The sequence below is a fragment of the Parasteatoda tepidariorum genome, chromosome 8 (genome assembly GCF_982258835.1).
Source record: "Parasteatoda tepidariorum strain Cologne lab strain chromosome 8, Ptep-v5.0, whole genome shotgun sequence".
Taxonomy (NCBI): domain Eukaryota; kingdom Metazoa; phylum Arthropoda; class Arachnida; order Araneae; family Theridiidae; genus Parasteatoda; species Parasteatoda tepidariorum.
The window spans coordinates 98,825,548-98,844,051 of NC_141762.1; the positions used below are offsets into that span (position 1 = coordinate 98,825,548).

Below are 18,504 nucleotides of genomic sequence, written 5' to 3' on the forward strand. Positions count from 1 at the left end.
TAGAAAACAAGCTACCAATTAATAACTAGCAAAAAAAATAATTGTTACTAACTAATAAAAAATTAGTCGAAAGAAATAATTAATCCCTTAATAAACGTGCTTTTGTATTGTAACAAGTCAAACATTTGCAGCTTTTCTTCGGCTTATTAATTTTTTAGCTTTTAATGAAATCTGATGAGAAGTTTCGGCCTTAGGAGATATTTTTGTGCGCCAGTATTGCAATCTTTTCAGAATTATAAATTTGTTTAGCTAAAAATTGCTTTATTCTGAATGAAATGTAACATTTTTTCAAGATAAAAACATCGAGTCTCAAATATTTTGGTTTGTTTACTTGTTTTATAAAGCACATTTAAATTTTTTCTTAATTTTTAGCTTTTGTTTTACTTTTTAAGTGCTTTTTTTTAATAATTTAGTGTTACTAGAGGGCTAAGCCCCCTGTTTGCTGACACTGACCAACCCAAATGATTGCTTCGCAATAATTACTGTTTCTTGGCATAAAACAGTTGAAGTTATTCAACTAAAAATAAATGTGCTAAAACAGTGATTCTCAACCATTTTTTGGGGGAGGCACACTTTAAACGATTTCGAAATTTGACGGCAGAAAATGAAAAAAATTAGTTTAAAAGTTGTTTACTTACCCATAATACACTGTGTTAAATAGTTTGTGATAATAATTTTGAGTGTGAAATAAAAAAAATATGTACTATTGGGAGTACAAATTAGTTCGGTCCATTTTTTTGTGGTCAAAAATGCATTTATTTCAGAACAAAATGAATGAACAGATTAATCAAAGTATTGTCTATCGCTGGCTACTACTTTTTCCCACCTCTCAGGCAATTTTCGAATTCCATTTCGAAAAAATGTCTCGTCTTTTGAGGCGATCCAAGTTAGGAGCCAATTTTCGATTTCTGCGAAAGAAGTGAACTGGTGACCTGCAAAATCATGCTGCATCCGTCGGAACAACCAGTAATTAGAAGGAGCTATGTCCAGAGAATACAGCGGGTGCGGTAAAATATCCCACTTGAGTGTTTCCAAATAGTTTTTTACGACTTTTAGGAGGACTTTTTCAAGTTAGGAGCCAATTTTCGATTTCTGCGAAAGAAGTGAACTGGTGACCTGCAAAATCATGCTGCATCCGTCGGAACAACCAGTAATTAGAAGGAGCTATGTCCAGAGAATACAGCGGGTGCGGTAAAATATCCCACTTGAGTGTTTCCAAATAGTTTTTTACGACTTTTGAGACGTCGGGCTGACCGTTATTATGCAGAAGAATAATTTTGTCATGTCTTTGCTCGTATTCCGCCCTTTTTTCTCGTAATGCACGGCTCAATTGAATCAATTGTAGCCTAACCAATCGCCCGTAATGGAATCACCAGTTTGTAGCAGCTCATAGTATACAAAACTATTCATCATTTTCCATTCTTTATTCACCATTAACCATTCTTGAAACGTCGAAACCATTCCCTACATGTTTTATCAGTTGGAGCATTGTCACCATAAACTTCTACAAGCATTCGATGCGCTTCAGCTGCACTTTTCTTCCAATTAAAGCAGAAACATAAAACCTCCCGCAAATGGTGCTTCATTACCGCAAAATTTGACATATTCAACAAAGTAAAAAACAAGGTTTTTGTATGAAACTCAAAGCGATATAAACTGAATATTATTGACAGATGTTTAACCTCTCTGAAACCACTGAAACCAGCTGTCACTTGTCTTGACCTGTGACTGTGAGTTTTTAATTTTCTGGTGATTTTTATTGATTTTCTTTTCGTAATTTGTTTATTCTTTTGAATGTATCTTGTTTTTCCTGGACCTCTATACAAAACCATCGGGGTACTGAGGGAGATATTTTAAGCTTTTGCTTCTCCCTCAAATAGAAATGGTTTTGTTTTTAATGGCTACCGGGGCCGGTACCCCCTGAAGCCGTCGGCTTCGGTGGTCATATTTTTATTTTATTTCATTTGTTTTGTATTGATATTTTTTTCTGAAATTTCTGCTGCTTCTTAGCGCGTTTTTTTCAAAGAAGTTTTATCCTTTTGATCTTAATTATTTGTGTTTTCTTTCAGCTGTCACTATGAAACATTCATAACAGCAGAGCCATTTTTTAAAAGCGGTAAATTGTAACACTTAATCCTAGAAATTATGATGCCTCTATAATCCTCATAACGTTCAAACTTGTTGTTATATGAGAGATTTACACCTTGTACTGTCGAACCCCGTTATAGCGAAATCGGCGGGACTATCATAATTATTTCATGTTCAACCGAATTTCGTTTCATCCGATGCATCATAAAAGCAATTTATTACGTACTATTAACACACGTTATGTACTACATTAATGTATGCAAGCAATTCTATTTTGAACCAAACAAATTAAAATAGGCTTTAAAGCTAATTATTTTATATATTTACATCTGAACAGGAAGAAAATATGATTCCTCAAAATGAATGAATGAGATTCGACATTTATTACAATAATACAATAACAAGGCGAGGTATTATAGATATTATAACATACCGTACCTAATTATGTATTATCTATGCTCTATCCAGTTTATTTTCCTTTTAAGCGCTAATCAGCTTGAAAACTTCATGTTAAACATGTAAAATACAACAATTGCTGACTCCAAACATGTGTTTCATGTAAAGTGATATTTCACGTTAAGCGGTTTCGCTTTTGTGAGGTTCAACTGCATTATACTTAAACTAAATTTAAATGTCCAATTTCTCATTAATTAGTAAGTAATTTATACAGTCGCTGGCCAAATTATCAGACGCACTATATAAAATCTTAATTATCTGGTGATACTATACAGCTTTATTGTTTTAATGTGACTGAAACCGGTTTGCACTTGTTTACTTTCGTCTATCAATGGGTTTAGTTAGATTATATATAATTTAAATTTGACGTTTGGATTAATTAGACGATATATTATTTAAATATAGACTATTTATTAAACTAGGTACTATATTAGTCTATTATAATAATTAGATCAAAATATTAGACGCACTGCAGTTTTTTAATAATTGCATGTTTTGAACGACTTTATAGGCAGTACTTTTGTATTTAAACATACACGTAATGGGTTTTTATTCAGGAGATTTTTTTTATATACTTTCTATTTGTATTTATTTTTAACGTATTGCATTACAATGTTGACCAACTGATACAGGAGCGTAAACAAGTGCAAACCGGTTTCATCCGAGTAAAAACAATACAGCTGTATAGTTATCACCTCATAATTATAGTTTTACTATAGTGCGTCTAATTATATGGCCAGGTACTGTAGTCCAACTTCTCATATAATGAGTGTATTCTTTTTCCCTATTTAGGAAAATTGAACTCCTTATCACTGCCAGATATCGGAAAAAAGTTAAATAGTTTCGAGACGTCAATCAATACCCTAGTACACAAAGTGACCGACATCAACCGAAAGAGCCAACTCTTAAGTGAAATCCACCAGGACAATGACGCCAGGAAAGAAGTCCTCCAGAGGATGTCTCGTAGTTTAGAGGACATCAACAGAAAGCAACTGACTTTCTTAGAAAAGAAAAACGAGGTCGAAATAGACAGACTGGACAAACTGTCTGAAAATGTTCAGGCTCTCTTTCAAATATTCGGCGGCATGAACAGAAAAATAGACGACCTACAGACTAGAGTCGAGCGAATATCGAACGTTTGCCCCACGAGTGATTTAAAATTCTTCATCACGAAAAAGATCGATTCCTTGACTGCGTCGATGGCCATGCTCTCCGAATGCCTCGAATGCGATCGCGATTCGTTAAAGGATGTTCTACAATCCTTCCTGCGCCAACCCATGGATAATATCGTCAAGAAATGCGCATCCGGTGACGTCGAGAGAAGCCTGGGAAGGATGATCGATTCGAAATTGAAAGGAATGTCGGACACTCTGCAGTCTTCGGTCCAGACGAAGTTGCAAAGCTTCAACGTCCAGCTCCACGGTGCGATCGAGGAGTGTAGTTGCAAGAATCAGAAACTGACAGCCCACGACATCGCTTACTCCAGCGACACCCACCAGGAACAGAGAACGGTGGGCAAAAGCGAGGAGAGCCCCGGGAGAATTTTTCGCAAACTTTGGCGCAAGATGATAGAGCCCATCAACAAGGTTGGCGAAAAAATCGAATCTCTCAGTCAGACGATCGAAGTGTCGAACGAGCGTCATCACAACTCCACTCTGTCCAAACTGAAGGAATGGACCGGTAAAACGAAAGATGGGGGTGAGGCGTGTTCGAAACAGATTCTGGGTGTCCAGAACGAGACCAAAAAGTTCGCGGAGAAGCTGGAGCAGATAGAGACGAGGCAGATTTCGGTGCAGAGTACTACGAACAAGATATTGTCCGAAATGGAACGCGTGAGGAGTAACATCAAAGGAAGCAATACCGTCTTTGTGCCGGGTGTCACGGAGGCTTATATCGAAGGACCTGGAGCTGATGGTTACGTGGGTACTAACTGTGCGGATATTCAAATGCAGGGGATCACGAGAAATGGAATATACACGCTGAAACCAAAAGGAGCCACTGATCAGTTCATTGCTTATTGTGACCTTGAAACAGATGGAGGCGGATGGACGGTAAGTGGAAAATCTAAATGCTATAGCAAGAAAAAAAAACAATTTATCACTTAACATACTAACCCTTAATATATAGCTATTTCTACTATAGCGGGTCAAATGACAGGACTTTACGTTTCTTGATTGAATGTGTGTAATATGCATGTTAGGAAGGAAATAAACTTAAAAAAAACTTTATTATACATAATTATACAAAATTGTATATTGCCAATTTTTATGTATCACAAACACAAGGAATAAGAATTTTTAATTCATTGCTCAACTCATTTTTTACATATACTGTACATTGTACAGTATATGTAAATGTACAGTTTCCACTGTACATTTTCCGCAAATATATTTCCTCGAATTATTATTATTTCTATAATTCTTATAACTATAAGAATTATAATTATTCTTATTAAATATCATTTCTTCTAAGAACTTGTGCTGTCTTGATTGTTTCGACATTTTTCAGGATAAAAACTAACAGTTAAGTTAGAAATGAAGTAAAGCTATCCAAATAAAATATAAGTTACTTACCAAAGCATTTAGTTTTTGCCACTTTTTCTGACACAAAAATGCCAATCTAAAATTTTAAGTGCTTTCTTGAAATTTGAATTCACAGTTATTCTAATGGAACTAACTACGCAACCGTCTTTGCAGAAAAGTGCAACTCATCGAATGCAATACATAGAACACGCAAAATTGTTCTCCCGGTCAAATGACCGGTTGTGGTAGGAATAGGTATACGACAAGTATTATTCGAAGCAAACAATATACAGAAAAAAATAATAATAGAATATTAACTGTATATAATTGTTTGAAAAAGTCATAAAGTCAGATATGCAAAAACGGTAAGATAGGCGCATTTTCTATGCAAAAGTTCTTAAACGGTCATTTGACCGGTTATGGTATGTATAGTGTTAAAAAGAGGGTGAAAAGAGTAAACTGTGCAACATTTTTCTGACCTTTAGATAATACTATATGATTCATCATAAGCAAAGGATTCGTGTATCAAAACTAAAATGGGCCTACAAGTCAAAATTTTTGATGGTTTACCATTGATGGACCAACATAATCTTGATCGTAACCATCAATAATTCCATCGTGAATATTTAATATTTTTGATCTTAACCAACATAAGTAACCAAAATAAATAAGTAACTAATAACAGATTGTATAGTTTGTTATGGAATTATATGTCTAATCTATTCATTTCAGTTTAAAAATCGTTTCGTGTTATTGTGAGATTTAACTTTAAAAAAAAATTGAGTGTTAATTCAAAACGTAGGTAATCGTTGAAAGCATTACGCCATTATAGAATACGCCATTTTGCTGATAAAGATTAGTTGGCGCTGACGCCATAGGTCACATGTTTATGCATGGGAGGTTTTCTTCTTCATGAAGTGCAAGGACCCAATTAACCGGATTTAGTTTTCCACAAGTCCTTGTTATGTAGCTTAATGATATTTTCTTCCACTCAATTTGGAAAAGACACACAAGTCCCTCTTCCAATTTTGGAGGATTGTTGCAGCCCTTCAAATCGACCCAGGTTCCGAATCGTAGAACTGCATATCACCAAAATCAAGCATCACTGGCAATGGTCAATAAACGGATCACCTTGATCAGAATGCGAAAGCAGCAGGGATGCGCGGACCTCTTTATAATACTTGTTCTACTGTAAATAACTTAGCTCACTGGTAGTCGAGCTATCAAAGCAGGAGATCAAAGTTGTGAAAGCAGGTCTTATCTTCAGGGATACTTCCCAGAAAGTGTTCGATATCAAAATGCTATACCTAAGTCAAATTGATGGACCAACATAATCTTGATGGTAACCATCAAGAATTCCATCATCAACCATTATATTTTTGATGGTAACTAACATAAGCAACCCTCATCCCAATGTAGGAATTCGGACTGATTTATATTGGTCTAACATAAGAATAGCAACTTATTTTGATGGTTTGTTCATGTTAAATCATCTGAAATTTCCATCATAGTTTCTTAGAAATCAAATGTTGGAGCGATCATGAACCACCATCATCCCAATGTAAAAAAAAAGTCGGACTGATTTTTGATGGCCCGACTTAAAAAAAATTGTTTTGGTCGTATATTCCTGCGAACCAACAAGAATTCCCATTATACATCATCATGGACCATCACGGATCGCCATGGATTGTTGGTCAATGAGAATCAAACTTCTCTTGATGGTTAACCATCATAGTATTAAAGCAGCATTTTCCATCATGGAATGATGGAAGTTTACTGGTATATCGAAAAAAACCAGGAACGCATAAAGGAAAATGTTGGATGATGGTGACAATCAAATGATGTTGGACCCTCATGAATCGCACTGAAAACAACATAAACCATCAAAATGGTTTGATGGAACCATCAAAGATTTTGACTTGGGTAGTCCATTCTGCTGCTCTAGAGTGACGTAAACAAAGCGACGTACTCCTCAAACCAACCCAGAGTTTCTCGCAAAGAATATAGAAGGAGAATAAGTACAGCTCTTCGAATACGATACTATTGCGGGGAACTGCTCGGTTCGTTACGCTATAAAAGAAAAAAAACTTACAGGGTGAGAAGAAAATTCAGATTTAGAAGAGCGTTATTTGAACTAAGATCCTGCGCATGCGCATAAGAAGCAAAGTGATAGTCATGAGGTACGTCATCCGTGAACCGGTTGTTAGACTACTCTGTACGCTACTTCTCACCAAGCGCCATTTTTTTTCTTATGTCAAACTGCATTAGATGATATAAATGTGTTCTCAAAGAAATATCTTTAAAAGTACAGTACTGTTTATCAATATTGTAAAAATACGGAACAAACCAACGATAGGCGATCGCACCGCTCGAATACGCCACCTGGCGAGAAGACAGAATCCATGTCATCCTCTCCTCCTCTTTTCAGTTGTATAGGAATGTACTACGATATTTTTCCTTTTCTTAATATTTTTCGTATTTAATTGTTAAAAATATTTTTGTGAAATTTCTATGACGCTTTTTTTAGAACTATGATGCAGTTTTCCATTCCATATAGTTTCCTAACTTAAAAGACTTTAATCAATTTGAAAATCAAGGCAGAAACTAACGTACTTCCTTTTGCCATGACTCTCCACACGCTAATTGTGAAAGAATGCGAAGTGTTGCCATAAGTAGAAAATTCTGCTCTAAGCCACCTGTAGCCCGTTTCGATCGCCAATAAAGAAAAGGAAAACTTTTCTTCATCACCCCAACGCTTTCCCAATCTCAGTATTGGTTAAGAGGAGAGGAGGGTGCAAACCTGTTTCAAGAACCTCTGTTGTTGCGCCCCTAAATGTTGCTTTTTCCTTTATAGACAGGAACCGGGTTTAACCTTGAGGGACTGGTTTACACAACGTCAATGAAAGCTACAGTTTGTCTAGAGTATGAACTCCCTGAGGTCATCTGCTGCTATGGAAACAAGAATAGCGCTTTCCAGAGAGGGTAGCTTCTCCTTACTCTAAGGCTAACACAATAGACCAAAGAAAAAGATTCCCTTCCTCTGAGCGATCCGAGTCAAAACCTGCCCTAAACAGTGACCCTATCCCCCTACTTGAAATAGTTATACCTCGTTACAATAGTCACCGCCACGGGTCCAGACGAATGACTAGGGGAGTTCTTACTTTAGACAAACTATAGACTTTTTCCCCTATCTATATTCTTTGGTTTCTCGATAGGATTCTCGCAAGATTCATTCAGTTAAAAGTACCGAACTCAACCGTCGCAAGGGCTTGGCTCTGCTGTCAGCAAAGTGGTCTGGATCCAAACTAGTAGAATTATAACTGATTTAGTTAAAATTGTTCTTTAGTGCATTCGTAAAACGTAAAAGAATATTTAAGGCACATATAAGATACATCCAAAACAAATTTTAACCTTCAAAACCAAAGTCAGTATCACCCTATTCCAAAAATGATTCACATTTCGTATTTTCGATCTTCTAAAGTTTAACTCCGTAGCCTTGTAATTTTGAACCCAATCCAGAAGACAAGGGAACTCCTGGATCGAATATTGGGAGAAATTAGCCTTCGTCGAGTACATTTTGATGGAGCTAACCCGCATTTCCGTCACTAGGAGATGAAGAAAACGAGAGCCTCCTACGGTTAGCTTAACGACAAAGGTACTCTAGCCCATGATCCGTCTACCACTGAGAATAATTCACATCAGCACTACGGTCGGTGCAAGCCGGATGCGGAATTCGTATTCGATTGCGAACCCGGTTCGCCTCATTGGAAGGCGAATGCTCTATCCCCTGAGCCATCGCGGCTCCCAGCTGATCGTTTTTTTTTTAAATTTGATTCTTGAAAAATTCTTGAAAACATTAGCAGTCGTAAACCCAATTTTGGGTTTACGACTGCTAATGTTCAACTCCGTAGCCTTGTATTTTTGAACCAATCCGGAAGACAAGGAAACTCCTGGATGAGTACCCGCAGAGGTATTGATTTGTTATGGGAACATGGAGAACTTTGCAACTTGACAGATTTAACGTGCACCAGTCACCATTTACTACACGGGGAGTCTTCGGTCGGCTGGGATCGAACCCACGAACTCTTGGACATGTGTCCAGCGCCCTACCAACCAGGCTATCCCGGGCCCCCAGCTGATCGTTTATAAGCATAATGGCGAGTTAAAACTGAACTAAGTTTCTCCGCATAAGTTGAAATGTTAATTAACGTGAAGTTAATTTTAAACAGCGCCGTATCGCTCATCAAATTTGTTGAAATATAATTCTTGCTCCTCTACGTCTTTTACTAAACCTAGATTTATTATTTGTTTTTGTACTTTATTGTAACCGTGATGCATTTTTTCTTTCTGTGTACACTGGAAACTTCTATGCATAATTATTTTATGATCCTGGTTTAGTGCCTGTCTTTGTGTAAAGTAAGAACTACATTTCCTGGCCAAATTATTATACGCACTGTAAGATTCTAGGTAAAATCTTAATTATCAGGTGCGGCTTTATTATTTTTACGCTGATGAAACCGGTTTGCACTTGTTTATTTCACGTATTAATTAAAATTGTAATGCAATACGTACAAATAAATACAAATTGGAAGTATATAAGAAATCTCTTCTATAAGGACTCATTACATTTATGTTTAAATATAAGAGTATTGCATATAAACTCCAAATGTCCAATTTAAATTATATATCGTCTAATTTAACCAATTGATACACGAATGTAAACAATTGCAAACCGGCGTAAAAACAATAAAGCTGTATAGTATCTCCTGATAATTAAGATATAGTGCGTCTAATAATATGGCAAGGGGCTGTATATAGTGATAACTATATAGTGAGTTAAGTTAGAACTATTTATAGTTTAAAGCAACTCTGTGTAAATATTTAGGTTCTCCAGAGGAGGGGAGATTACGGCGATGAGTTCCGCCAAAATTTTACTCAGAGCTGGGAAGTGTACAAACATGGATTTGGCGATCCCCAGCGAGAATTTTGGATTGGAAATGAAAAGATTCATCTCCTCTCTACACAGGAGGAAGTGAAACTGAGGGTGGAGCTCATGGATTTCGACGAGAGCACAGCCTTCGCCGAATACAACAGGTGAATTCCGTTTTTTTTTTTTTTTTTTTTTTTTTTTTTTTTGCACATTCATTCTAATGATACAGTATCTATTGCAGAATATTTCATATTTGAAGATACCTGCAACAGATACTGTATCATTGCAGATACTGCAGATTCTGCTGTTTAAGGTCGTGAACAAAATGTGAGACATTCTTATTTGTTTCTAGTATGAATACAGGGAGGTTAAAAGCACGCTTTATTTCCTCTCCAAGTCATGGTGACCACCGGTAAAATAATCTTCCACGTTACAAAACAAAAATTATTCTGTCCTTTTTAGCAAAGCAATCATGTGTCTTTCATATCATGAATCTACCATATATTCTCATACTAACCATATACTCACCACATGTATCTACCATATATTTTCCATCTTGAAAGCTTATTATTGAAACCATGTGTCTTTTATTTACCACAAGTATCCACCATATATTTTCCATTCTGAAATCATGTCTATTGAAATCACGTGTCTTTTATTCGCCACTTATATCTATCACATATTTTCCATCTTGAAAACTTATTATTGATATCATATGTCTATCTAAATCACGTGTCTTTTATTCACCACATATGTCTACCATATATTTTCCATCTTGAAATCATATCTATTGAAATCATATGTCTTTTATTCACCACATGTATTTATCATATGTTTTCCATCTTGAAAGCTTATTATTGAAATCATATCTATTTAAATCACATCTATTGAAATCATGTGTCTTTTATTTATTCCATGTATTTACCATATATTTTCTATCTTGAAAGCTTATTATTGAAATCATATCTATTGAAATCATGCGTCTTTTATTCACCACATGTATCTACCATATATTTTCCGTTTTGAAAGCTTATAATTGAAATCATGTGTCTTTTGTTCACCCAAATTACATACTATATATTTTCCATCTTGAAATCATATCCATTGAAATCATGCATGTATTGAAATCATGTGTCTTTTATTCACCCCATTTATCGACCATATATTTTCCATCTTGAAAGCTTGCTATTGAAATCAATATTCAGTGTTATCAATGATGTCAATATCTATTGCACGTCTATTGTTATTTTAAACATTAAATGTGCACACTCGCTGATAACAACAACCTCGCTGTAACAAAAAAAATGTATCCGATATTGCGATTTTTCGTTTATTTCGCAATGCATGTTTTGTGCTTCTTAGTAACATGTCTTTTCTTGCCCTTTTTAGACTTATTTCTATTCTATTTCTTTTCTAGATTCAGAGTAGAAGAGGAAAACAAACAGTATCGCCTCTACGTCAGCGGTTACCAAGGCAACGCAACAGATTCCTTAAGTCTTCATGACAACAAAATGTTTTCCACATATGACAGGGATAACGATGAAGTGGCATCCTGCTGTAACTGCGCCGACACTTTCAAGGGAGGATGGTGGTATTACCGGTAAATTATATTGTCAAAATACCTTTTACAAATTGTCAAAACAAATCAACATACAGTTTGTCTACGGTAAGAACTCCTCTCTCTACGAAGTCTGGGGTTGTCAGCTACTATGGAAACAAGAACAGCGCATTTCAGAGAGGGTAGCTTCTTTTCATTGTAGGGCTAACACAGTAGACGGAAGAAAAAGATTCCCTTTCTCTCGCCGACATGAGAAAAAACCTGTCCTAAAAAATGACCCCACACCCCTACTTGAATAAGTTATACCTCATTACCATAGTCACAGCCATGGGTCCAGACGAATGCCATGGGGAGTTCTTTCTTTAGATAAACTATAGTCATTCACATAGCTAATCTAGTCAGTTCATTTTAATGACTTAAACCTAAAATCATATTGAAGAGATTCTGATCAACTAAAATCAGCGGGTTCGGGTCAATTGAGTGAAGATCAGTCACAAAACATGTAAAATTGAAAAACTCAATAAATTTAAAAATACAATCAAACCGCGCTATAGTGAACCTTCAAGGAACCGAAATTTCGGTTCACTGTAGCCGGGAGTTAACTATCCGTACTGCAAATAATTTTAACTAATTTTTCCGAACTGCTCCCTTTTATTACGCATTATTTAAATAAATGACCCATAAAAGGAAATACAAAAATAATTAAAAGAAACAATGCTTAGCCACAAAAAAAATGTGTTAACTTTTATTTTTAATTACTCTACGTTTTACGTACAAAAAGAAAATTAGGGTTGGTTTTTATTTAGGGATGTGGAACTGAGATAGAAAAAGCAAACAAGAAAAAATGAAGGCTACATTCCAGTCAATAGATGGTTTTAAAAATCGATATACTCGTATGTATTTTATGTAGAAATTTCAAAATTACCAAAAAATGTAGAAAAAAAATCAGTTGGAGATAGAAAAAAGTTCATAATATCCTCTCTTCTTTTGGTTCGCTATATCCACCAAAAATAATATTATATATGTATAGCGAGGCACGGGAGCGAACATTTCGTTCACTATATCCGGGAGTTCGCTATAAATCACGTTCACTATAACGGGGTTTTACTGTACTTATTTCACTTCTTAGTTAGAGGTAAAGGTAAACTTACCTTACCTGTATTTTTCTGTGTTGATTCTTCAAGTTAAGCCGAGGGAAGATGGACTACTTTTCAAAAGTTGGCTACTCTTGAATAAAAGAAGTCATTATTAAAAATAAACAAGGTCTGCCATTGAAGGAATTAACTCCTGTCCATTTTTTTGAAAACATTTAATATTCAAACAAAAACGTTACAAACAAGATTAAACGACACATTAATATTTTGAAAAAGGAACAGCTCATTTCATCCTCTTAACTCGTAGGCGATCATTCAACTTCTGCTTACTTAGAAACTGCGGTTACGTCAAAGTTACAGTTAAATTATAAAATCAAATATATATATTATGTATATGTGTATTATGTATATATATATATTATGTATATAACGTATGTATATATATTATGTATATGTGTATAATGTATGTATATATATAATGTGTATGCATATATATATAATATGATTTGGATCACTACTCAAATCCACTCATTCAAATCAACAGGTTTGGAATTATTTTTAATGAATTGTAATTAACTGATTTGAATAAATGATTTAATTTAATTCCATTCGAAGTTCGAAATTGTCAGATAGATTAAAGGTAGATTTAATTTGAATCAACCGTTTTAAATGAACTGATAATTCAAATACGGCAAATATATGAACGGAATCATCGTTTCAGTATCAACTAGTAGAATATATGTAACACAAAAACGGAGTATAGATAGGCTCTATAACTAGAGTAAAACATAATAGGTCAAAGCTTACTCGTATATTACACAGTCTTATAATGCCTTGAGAGTTTTGAGGGAATTTATCATTTAATTTATCAAAACTAGTAGTTGGAAGTAGCGCGCTACAGTTAGTGAAACTACTGCCCAGAAAGCATATAACCTTGCGGCAACCTTTTGTCAGAATTTTCTTTTTAGTGTCACAAAAATATTTGTACTAGAAACCTTTTTTTCAATTAAAAAATAAAACGTTGCAGTTTCAAACCTTTTATTCTAAAAGGATAAAAAATTATTTTTTAAAGCTTTTTTTAAAAAGTATTGTCAAGTGCTCGACTTCATGCACAGGTCGTCGGGCTACCAAAGCAGGAGAGCCATCCCCTCTGCAGAGGATCAAAATCACGATGGCATGTCTTTTGATCCTCTTCAGGGATGCTTCCTTGACCGTCGCCAATTGCTCATTGGGCAGCTCTAGTGAGGCGTAAATGAAGTACCTACCGACCTAAAGTAATAGTTTTTTTTTAAATTTTTGAAAATTGATTTTCGTTTTAAACTACAACCTTTGAGCAGTGATGGCTCAGGGGATAGAGCGCTAGCCTCCCAATGAGATGGTTCGAATCCCGGCGAAAGCTGGTTTATTCGAATTCCGTATCCGGCTCGCACCGACCACAGTACCTACGTAAAATATCTTCATTGGTAGTCGGATCATGGGTTAGAGTCCCCTTGTCGTCAGGCTAATCATGGTAGGTTTTCGTGGTTTTCCTCTCCATGTTACGCAAATGCGGGTTAGTCCCATCAAAAAGTACTCCACGAAGGCAAATTTCTGCCAATATTTGATCTAGAAGTTCCCTTGTCTTCTGGATTGGGTTCAAAATTACAAGGCTACGGAGTTGAATAGTAGCCGTAAACTGAAAATTCGGTCAGCTGTTCAACGACAGTCATAAAATAAAACCAAAATTACATCCTTATTCTCTCTGAACATGTTTGTTTCCTTTTCTTTTCAGATGCTTTGAAGCCAATTTGAATGGACCCTATCACACAGATCCGACAGAAAATGGTTATTTCCTGGGCATCATTTGGGAGAGATGGAAGGGTGACTACTCCTTGAAGTCAAGTGAAATGAAGATCAGACCCCTGAACTTTGAAGACCTGCGAGACCCATGAAGTCTCTCTCAATGCGAGACCATCTCTAGTCTTCCATTATAGCACTGGAGTCTTAATTCAATGAAACAAAAACAGTTATCCCCCTCCCCTCAAACAAACAAAAAAAACTCCTTACGTGATGATTGTTGCCATTCGACAATGGAGAAAAATCACAGAGCGAATGTCAAAACAACTATTTGAATCGAATGCCAGGAGTTGGTGCAAATGGTGTGATTGCAATATGAGAAGACGAATTGTTTCGTTTATCCTTTTACAAAAATTAAATAGCGTATAAGGAACACGTGGTCGAACTAATAGCTTTCCGTTGGATCCTTTATAGATCTTAATTTATAATTTTTCGTTTTCATATTCTAGTTTACAGTGGCTTTTATTTTTATTTTCGTCGGATTCTGTATTTAATTTTTCGATTTATTTACTCAGTCTGTTCTAAAAATTTTTCTAAAGTTTTTTTAATTATTATTACTGATGGACCAAATAGGTTTTACTTGGATTATTTGTAGTTCTTAATTTCTACTCCTTTATTTTTAGAATTTTTAATTTTGTAGAATATTTAAATTAAATAATCATTTTCGTATATTTAATTTTTCGATTTATTTACTCAGTCTGCTCTAAAATTTGCTCTAGTTCTAGAATTTTTTCTAAAGTTTTTTTTTTCTTTATTATTATTATTGGTGGACCAAATAAGTTTTACTTGGATTATTTGTAGTTTCTTAATTTCTATTCTTTCATTTGATGTACTCGTTCCCTGAAGCTTTTGTTTTTATTTTAGCCAGATTTAGTATTTAATATTTCGTTTTATTTTGATTGCACTCAAAATATGTTCTAAAATTTGTTCTGATTCTTGCGTTTTTCTATTTTTTATATGGTCAAAGAAATACAATTTAAGTTGGATTATTTGTAACTCTAAATTTCAATTTCTTCATTTTGATATAATTTTCTAGTTTCCTGTAGCTCTTGTTTCTATTTTAGTCAGATTCTGCATTTAATTTTACGATTTATTTCGATTATGCTCAAAGTCTGTTCTAAATTTTGTTCTGATTCTTATGTTCTTTTCTCCCTATTTTCTTAATATGGTCAGAGAAATAAGTTTCAGTTGGATTATTTGTAACTCTAAATTTCTATTTCTTAATTTTGATATAAATTTTTGGTTCCCCGTAGCTTTAATTTCTATTTTAGTCAGATTTTGTATTTAGTTCTTCACGTTATTTATTCAAAATCTGCACTTAAAGTTTATTTTTGATTCTCTCTAGTAATAAATACCTATCAATTGCGCCTAAAAAAAGTAGACCAAAAAATTTAAAACTTCTCTACGTTCATTAGTTTGAAACACATTCAAACAAATTTAACACATTGCTGCAAATGACGGATATATTCGTCCTATTTTTGATGATGTGCTGGCAAATGATGACTATAGCAGTTCTTCACAGTTTTTAATTAATAAAAAAAAGGAACATCAATAGTGCGAAGTGTACAATTGCATTTATTTGTTAATCATTCATTGAAACATCGAAAAAAAATGATTCCGCCATTTTCTTTGGAAAAAGAAAATGTCGTGACAAGTAAAAGACGTTTACAGTAGTCGAAAGTTTTCATGAACAAAATGTGATAATTTTCACTTCTAAACACGCGACTGACGCTCAATTACATATGAAAGTCATAAACATTCGAAACAAAAATGTGTTACTGAGCATGATCATCAAATAAATGCAAGCGGCAACGTGTTAAATTCAGATGCTTACTTTTAAAAGCTGTCCTGGTCTTATTATTTATAAAATATGTGCTATTTTTACCTCTTCTTCAATCCCTACTATTAGTTCACACTCTCCCTATATATCTTGTTTTAATTTTCAATCGTTAATAAAATACTTTTTATTCATTCACTCAAGTTCAAATACTTTTTTTTTAACTTGAAGTGGATATCACTTAATGTTAATACAGTTTTTTCAAATATCAATGCATTAATTAAATTTTATTAATTAATTTTAGTTTTATATGGGAGGAAAAATTATAATTATTTAATAATAAGTAACTGAAATAAAAATTTTATTTGTTGACCTAAGTAGGAATTGACTTTAAAACTTTTTTTTAATATTACTTGTTTTATTTTTTTTTAATATACCTGTTATTTAAGTTTAAAAAAATTTTTAATTACCACCGCCAGGGGGTTATATTTTTTCGATAAATACATGCTGAGTGACCTTGAGATTCCCTAAACGAGTTCCAGTCAGAAGTCAGTATGAATCGTGTGTGTAAGAATGAAGAGTTTCCACGTTCTATATATTTTTGTGCACATAACATAGCTTCTAGAACCATTTGACTTCGTTACGTTTATCATTGTAAGAACCATTGTGTACCATTGTAAAAGCTCTCCGTTCCTGTTTTTTTAATTTTTACTCTAGCTCAATGTCGCCGTTCCTGGCTCTTGTATCATTATGCCAATAGTCAATTCCTTTGTAGAAATTTGAAATTCACATTTAACATTTGTCTTAGCATTAATATGTTTCCATTAAGAATAATTATGCCCTAACCCACGTTATGTCACATGTTAAATCAAACTAATAACCATGTTCATTTTGATAGCATAATTATTTGCATATTATTCTCTAACAAAGCTCCTGTTTCTTTTAATCCGTGTCAAAGTTTAAGGCATTTTAAACAACACGGAAAGAATTTTTAAGAGCGTACACATGAATGAAAAGATGCAAATTAACTTTAGACTCCGGTAGAAGTGACCTCTAGTAAATTGCCTCTTTGCCTACAATGTATCTTCGCCTATACGTTATAACTCTTCCAAAATAATTGTCCACTGCAGCAAACTAATATTTTCGTGTGTAAGTCCATTCCCTTTTTAACAACACTACAATTTAACTATTCCTACTAGATAGTTTTGAGTGAAACAACGGAGAAAATAAGCAGAACAAAGCATGAAAGAGAGCGAAAAGCAGAAAAAAAGTACATGAGAAATTGAGAGTAAAACAAACGAGAAAAGCATATCGGACAATTAATTTTGGGACCAAGAACACTATTTACTGCGATTTCTCTCTCAGTTGGATGCTTTTTTATTATTCTTGGACAACAGATAAAATCTTATCGAACATTATTAGGAGACAAAAAAAGAAAATTATTTGGACAGGAAAAAGCATAGCCGATAATTATTTTGAAATTTAGTTATTTGAATCCGATAATTATTTGAAATAATTATTTTGAAGCCGATAATTATCCGAAAAATATTTTGGGGACTGAGAAATGGCGATCGAAATGGGCTACAGATGGCGTAGAGCAGAACTCTCTACCTATGGCAACAGTTCGCATGTTTTCACCATTAGAGTGTGGAGAGTCATAGGAGAAGGAAGCACGTTAGTTTCTGTCTTGATTTTATAATAGATTAAAATTTTTTAAGTTATGAAATGATATGGAACTGAAAAGTACATTGAACATAGTTCTAAAATAAAACATCATGGAAATTTTAAAAAAAATTATTTTCGACAATTAAATACGAAAATTATTAAGAAAGGAGAAAATATTCCTATTCAGCTGAGAAGAGGAAAGGGGGGAGGCTTAAGACATGGAACCGTTCTTTTTGCCAGATGGCGTATTCCAGTGTTGCGATCGCGAATATTATGTGTAACATTTTATCTCTCTATTGTTTGCTCTTTATTATTGTCGGACTACAAGGAATATCATATCAGACATTATTGTGGATAACAGAAAATTTCAGATTAGATAGTTAATGGGGAACAAATTAGGAAAATGCATTGTTGAGTTAGTGGGAGGGGGGAAGGAAGAAAGCATATCACACAATTATTTTAAATAGATAATAGCATTAACGGCGACTTATCTAATCAAACGATGAAAAGCAAATAATAACAATTTTAATACTTCTGTATACAAATGTTGGTTACATTGATGCGTAAACAGAGTTTAT

General features: G+C 34.3%; 1 protein-coding gene across 2 annotated transcripts in view; it reads left to right on the top strand.

Moving 5' to 3' along the window:
* Positions 1 to 17,509, top strand: part of LOC107437313 (uncharacterized) — a 29,409-nt gene extending 11,900 nt beyond the window's left edge. The window contains exons 3-7 of one of the 2 annotated variants that reach the window (XR_015435979.1): positions 3,337 to 4,595; positions 9,952 to 10,160; positions 11,414 to 11,596; positions 14,420 to 15,002; positions 15,204 to 17,509. Coding sequence is in view for 1 of the 2 variants with exons in the window: in XM_087169490.1 (XP_087025616.1) it covers positions 3,337 to 4,595; positions 9,952 to 10,160; positions 11,414 to 11,596; positions 14,420 to 14,579 (1,811 nt within the window). In the remaining variant the exon portion in view is untranslated. Of the gene's footprint in view, positions 1 to 3,336; positions 4,596 to 9,951; positions 10,161 to 11,413; positions 11,597 to 14,419 lie in introns of both variants that reach the window. The other variant, XM_087169490.1, reaches the window with a different exon arrangement.
* Positions 17,510 to 18,504: the final 995 nt, after the last annotated feature.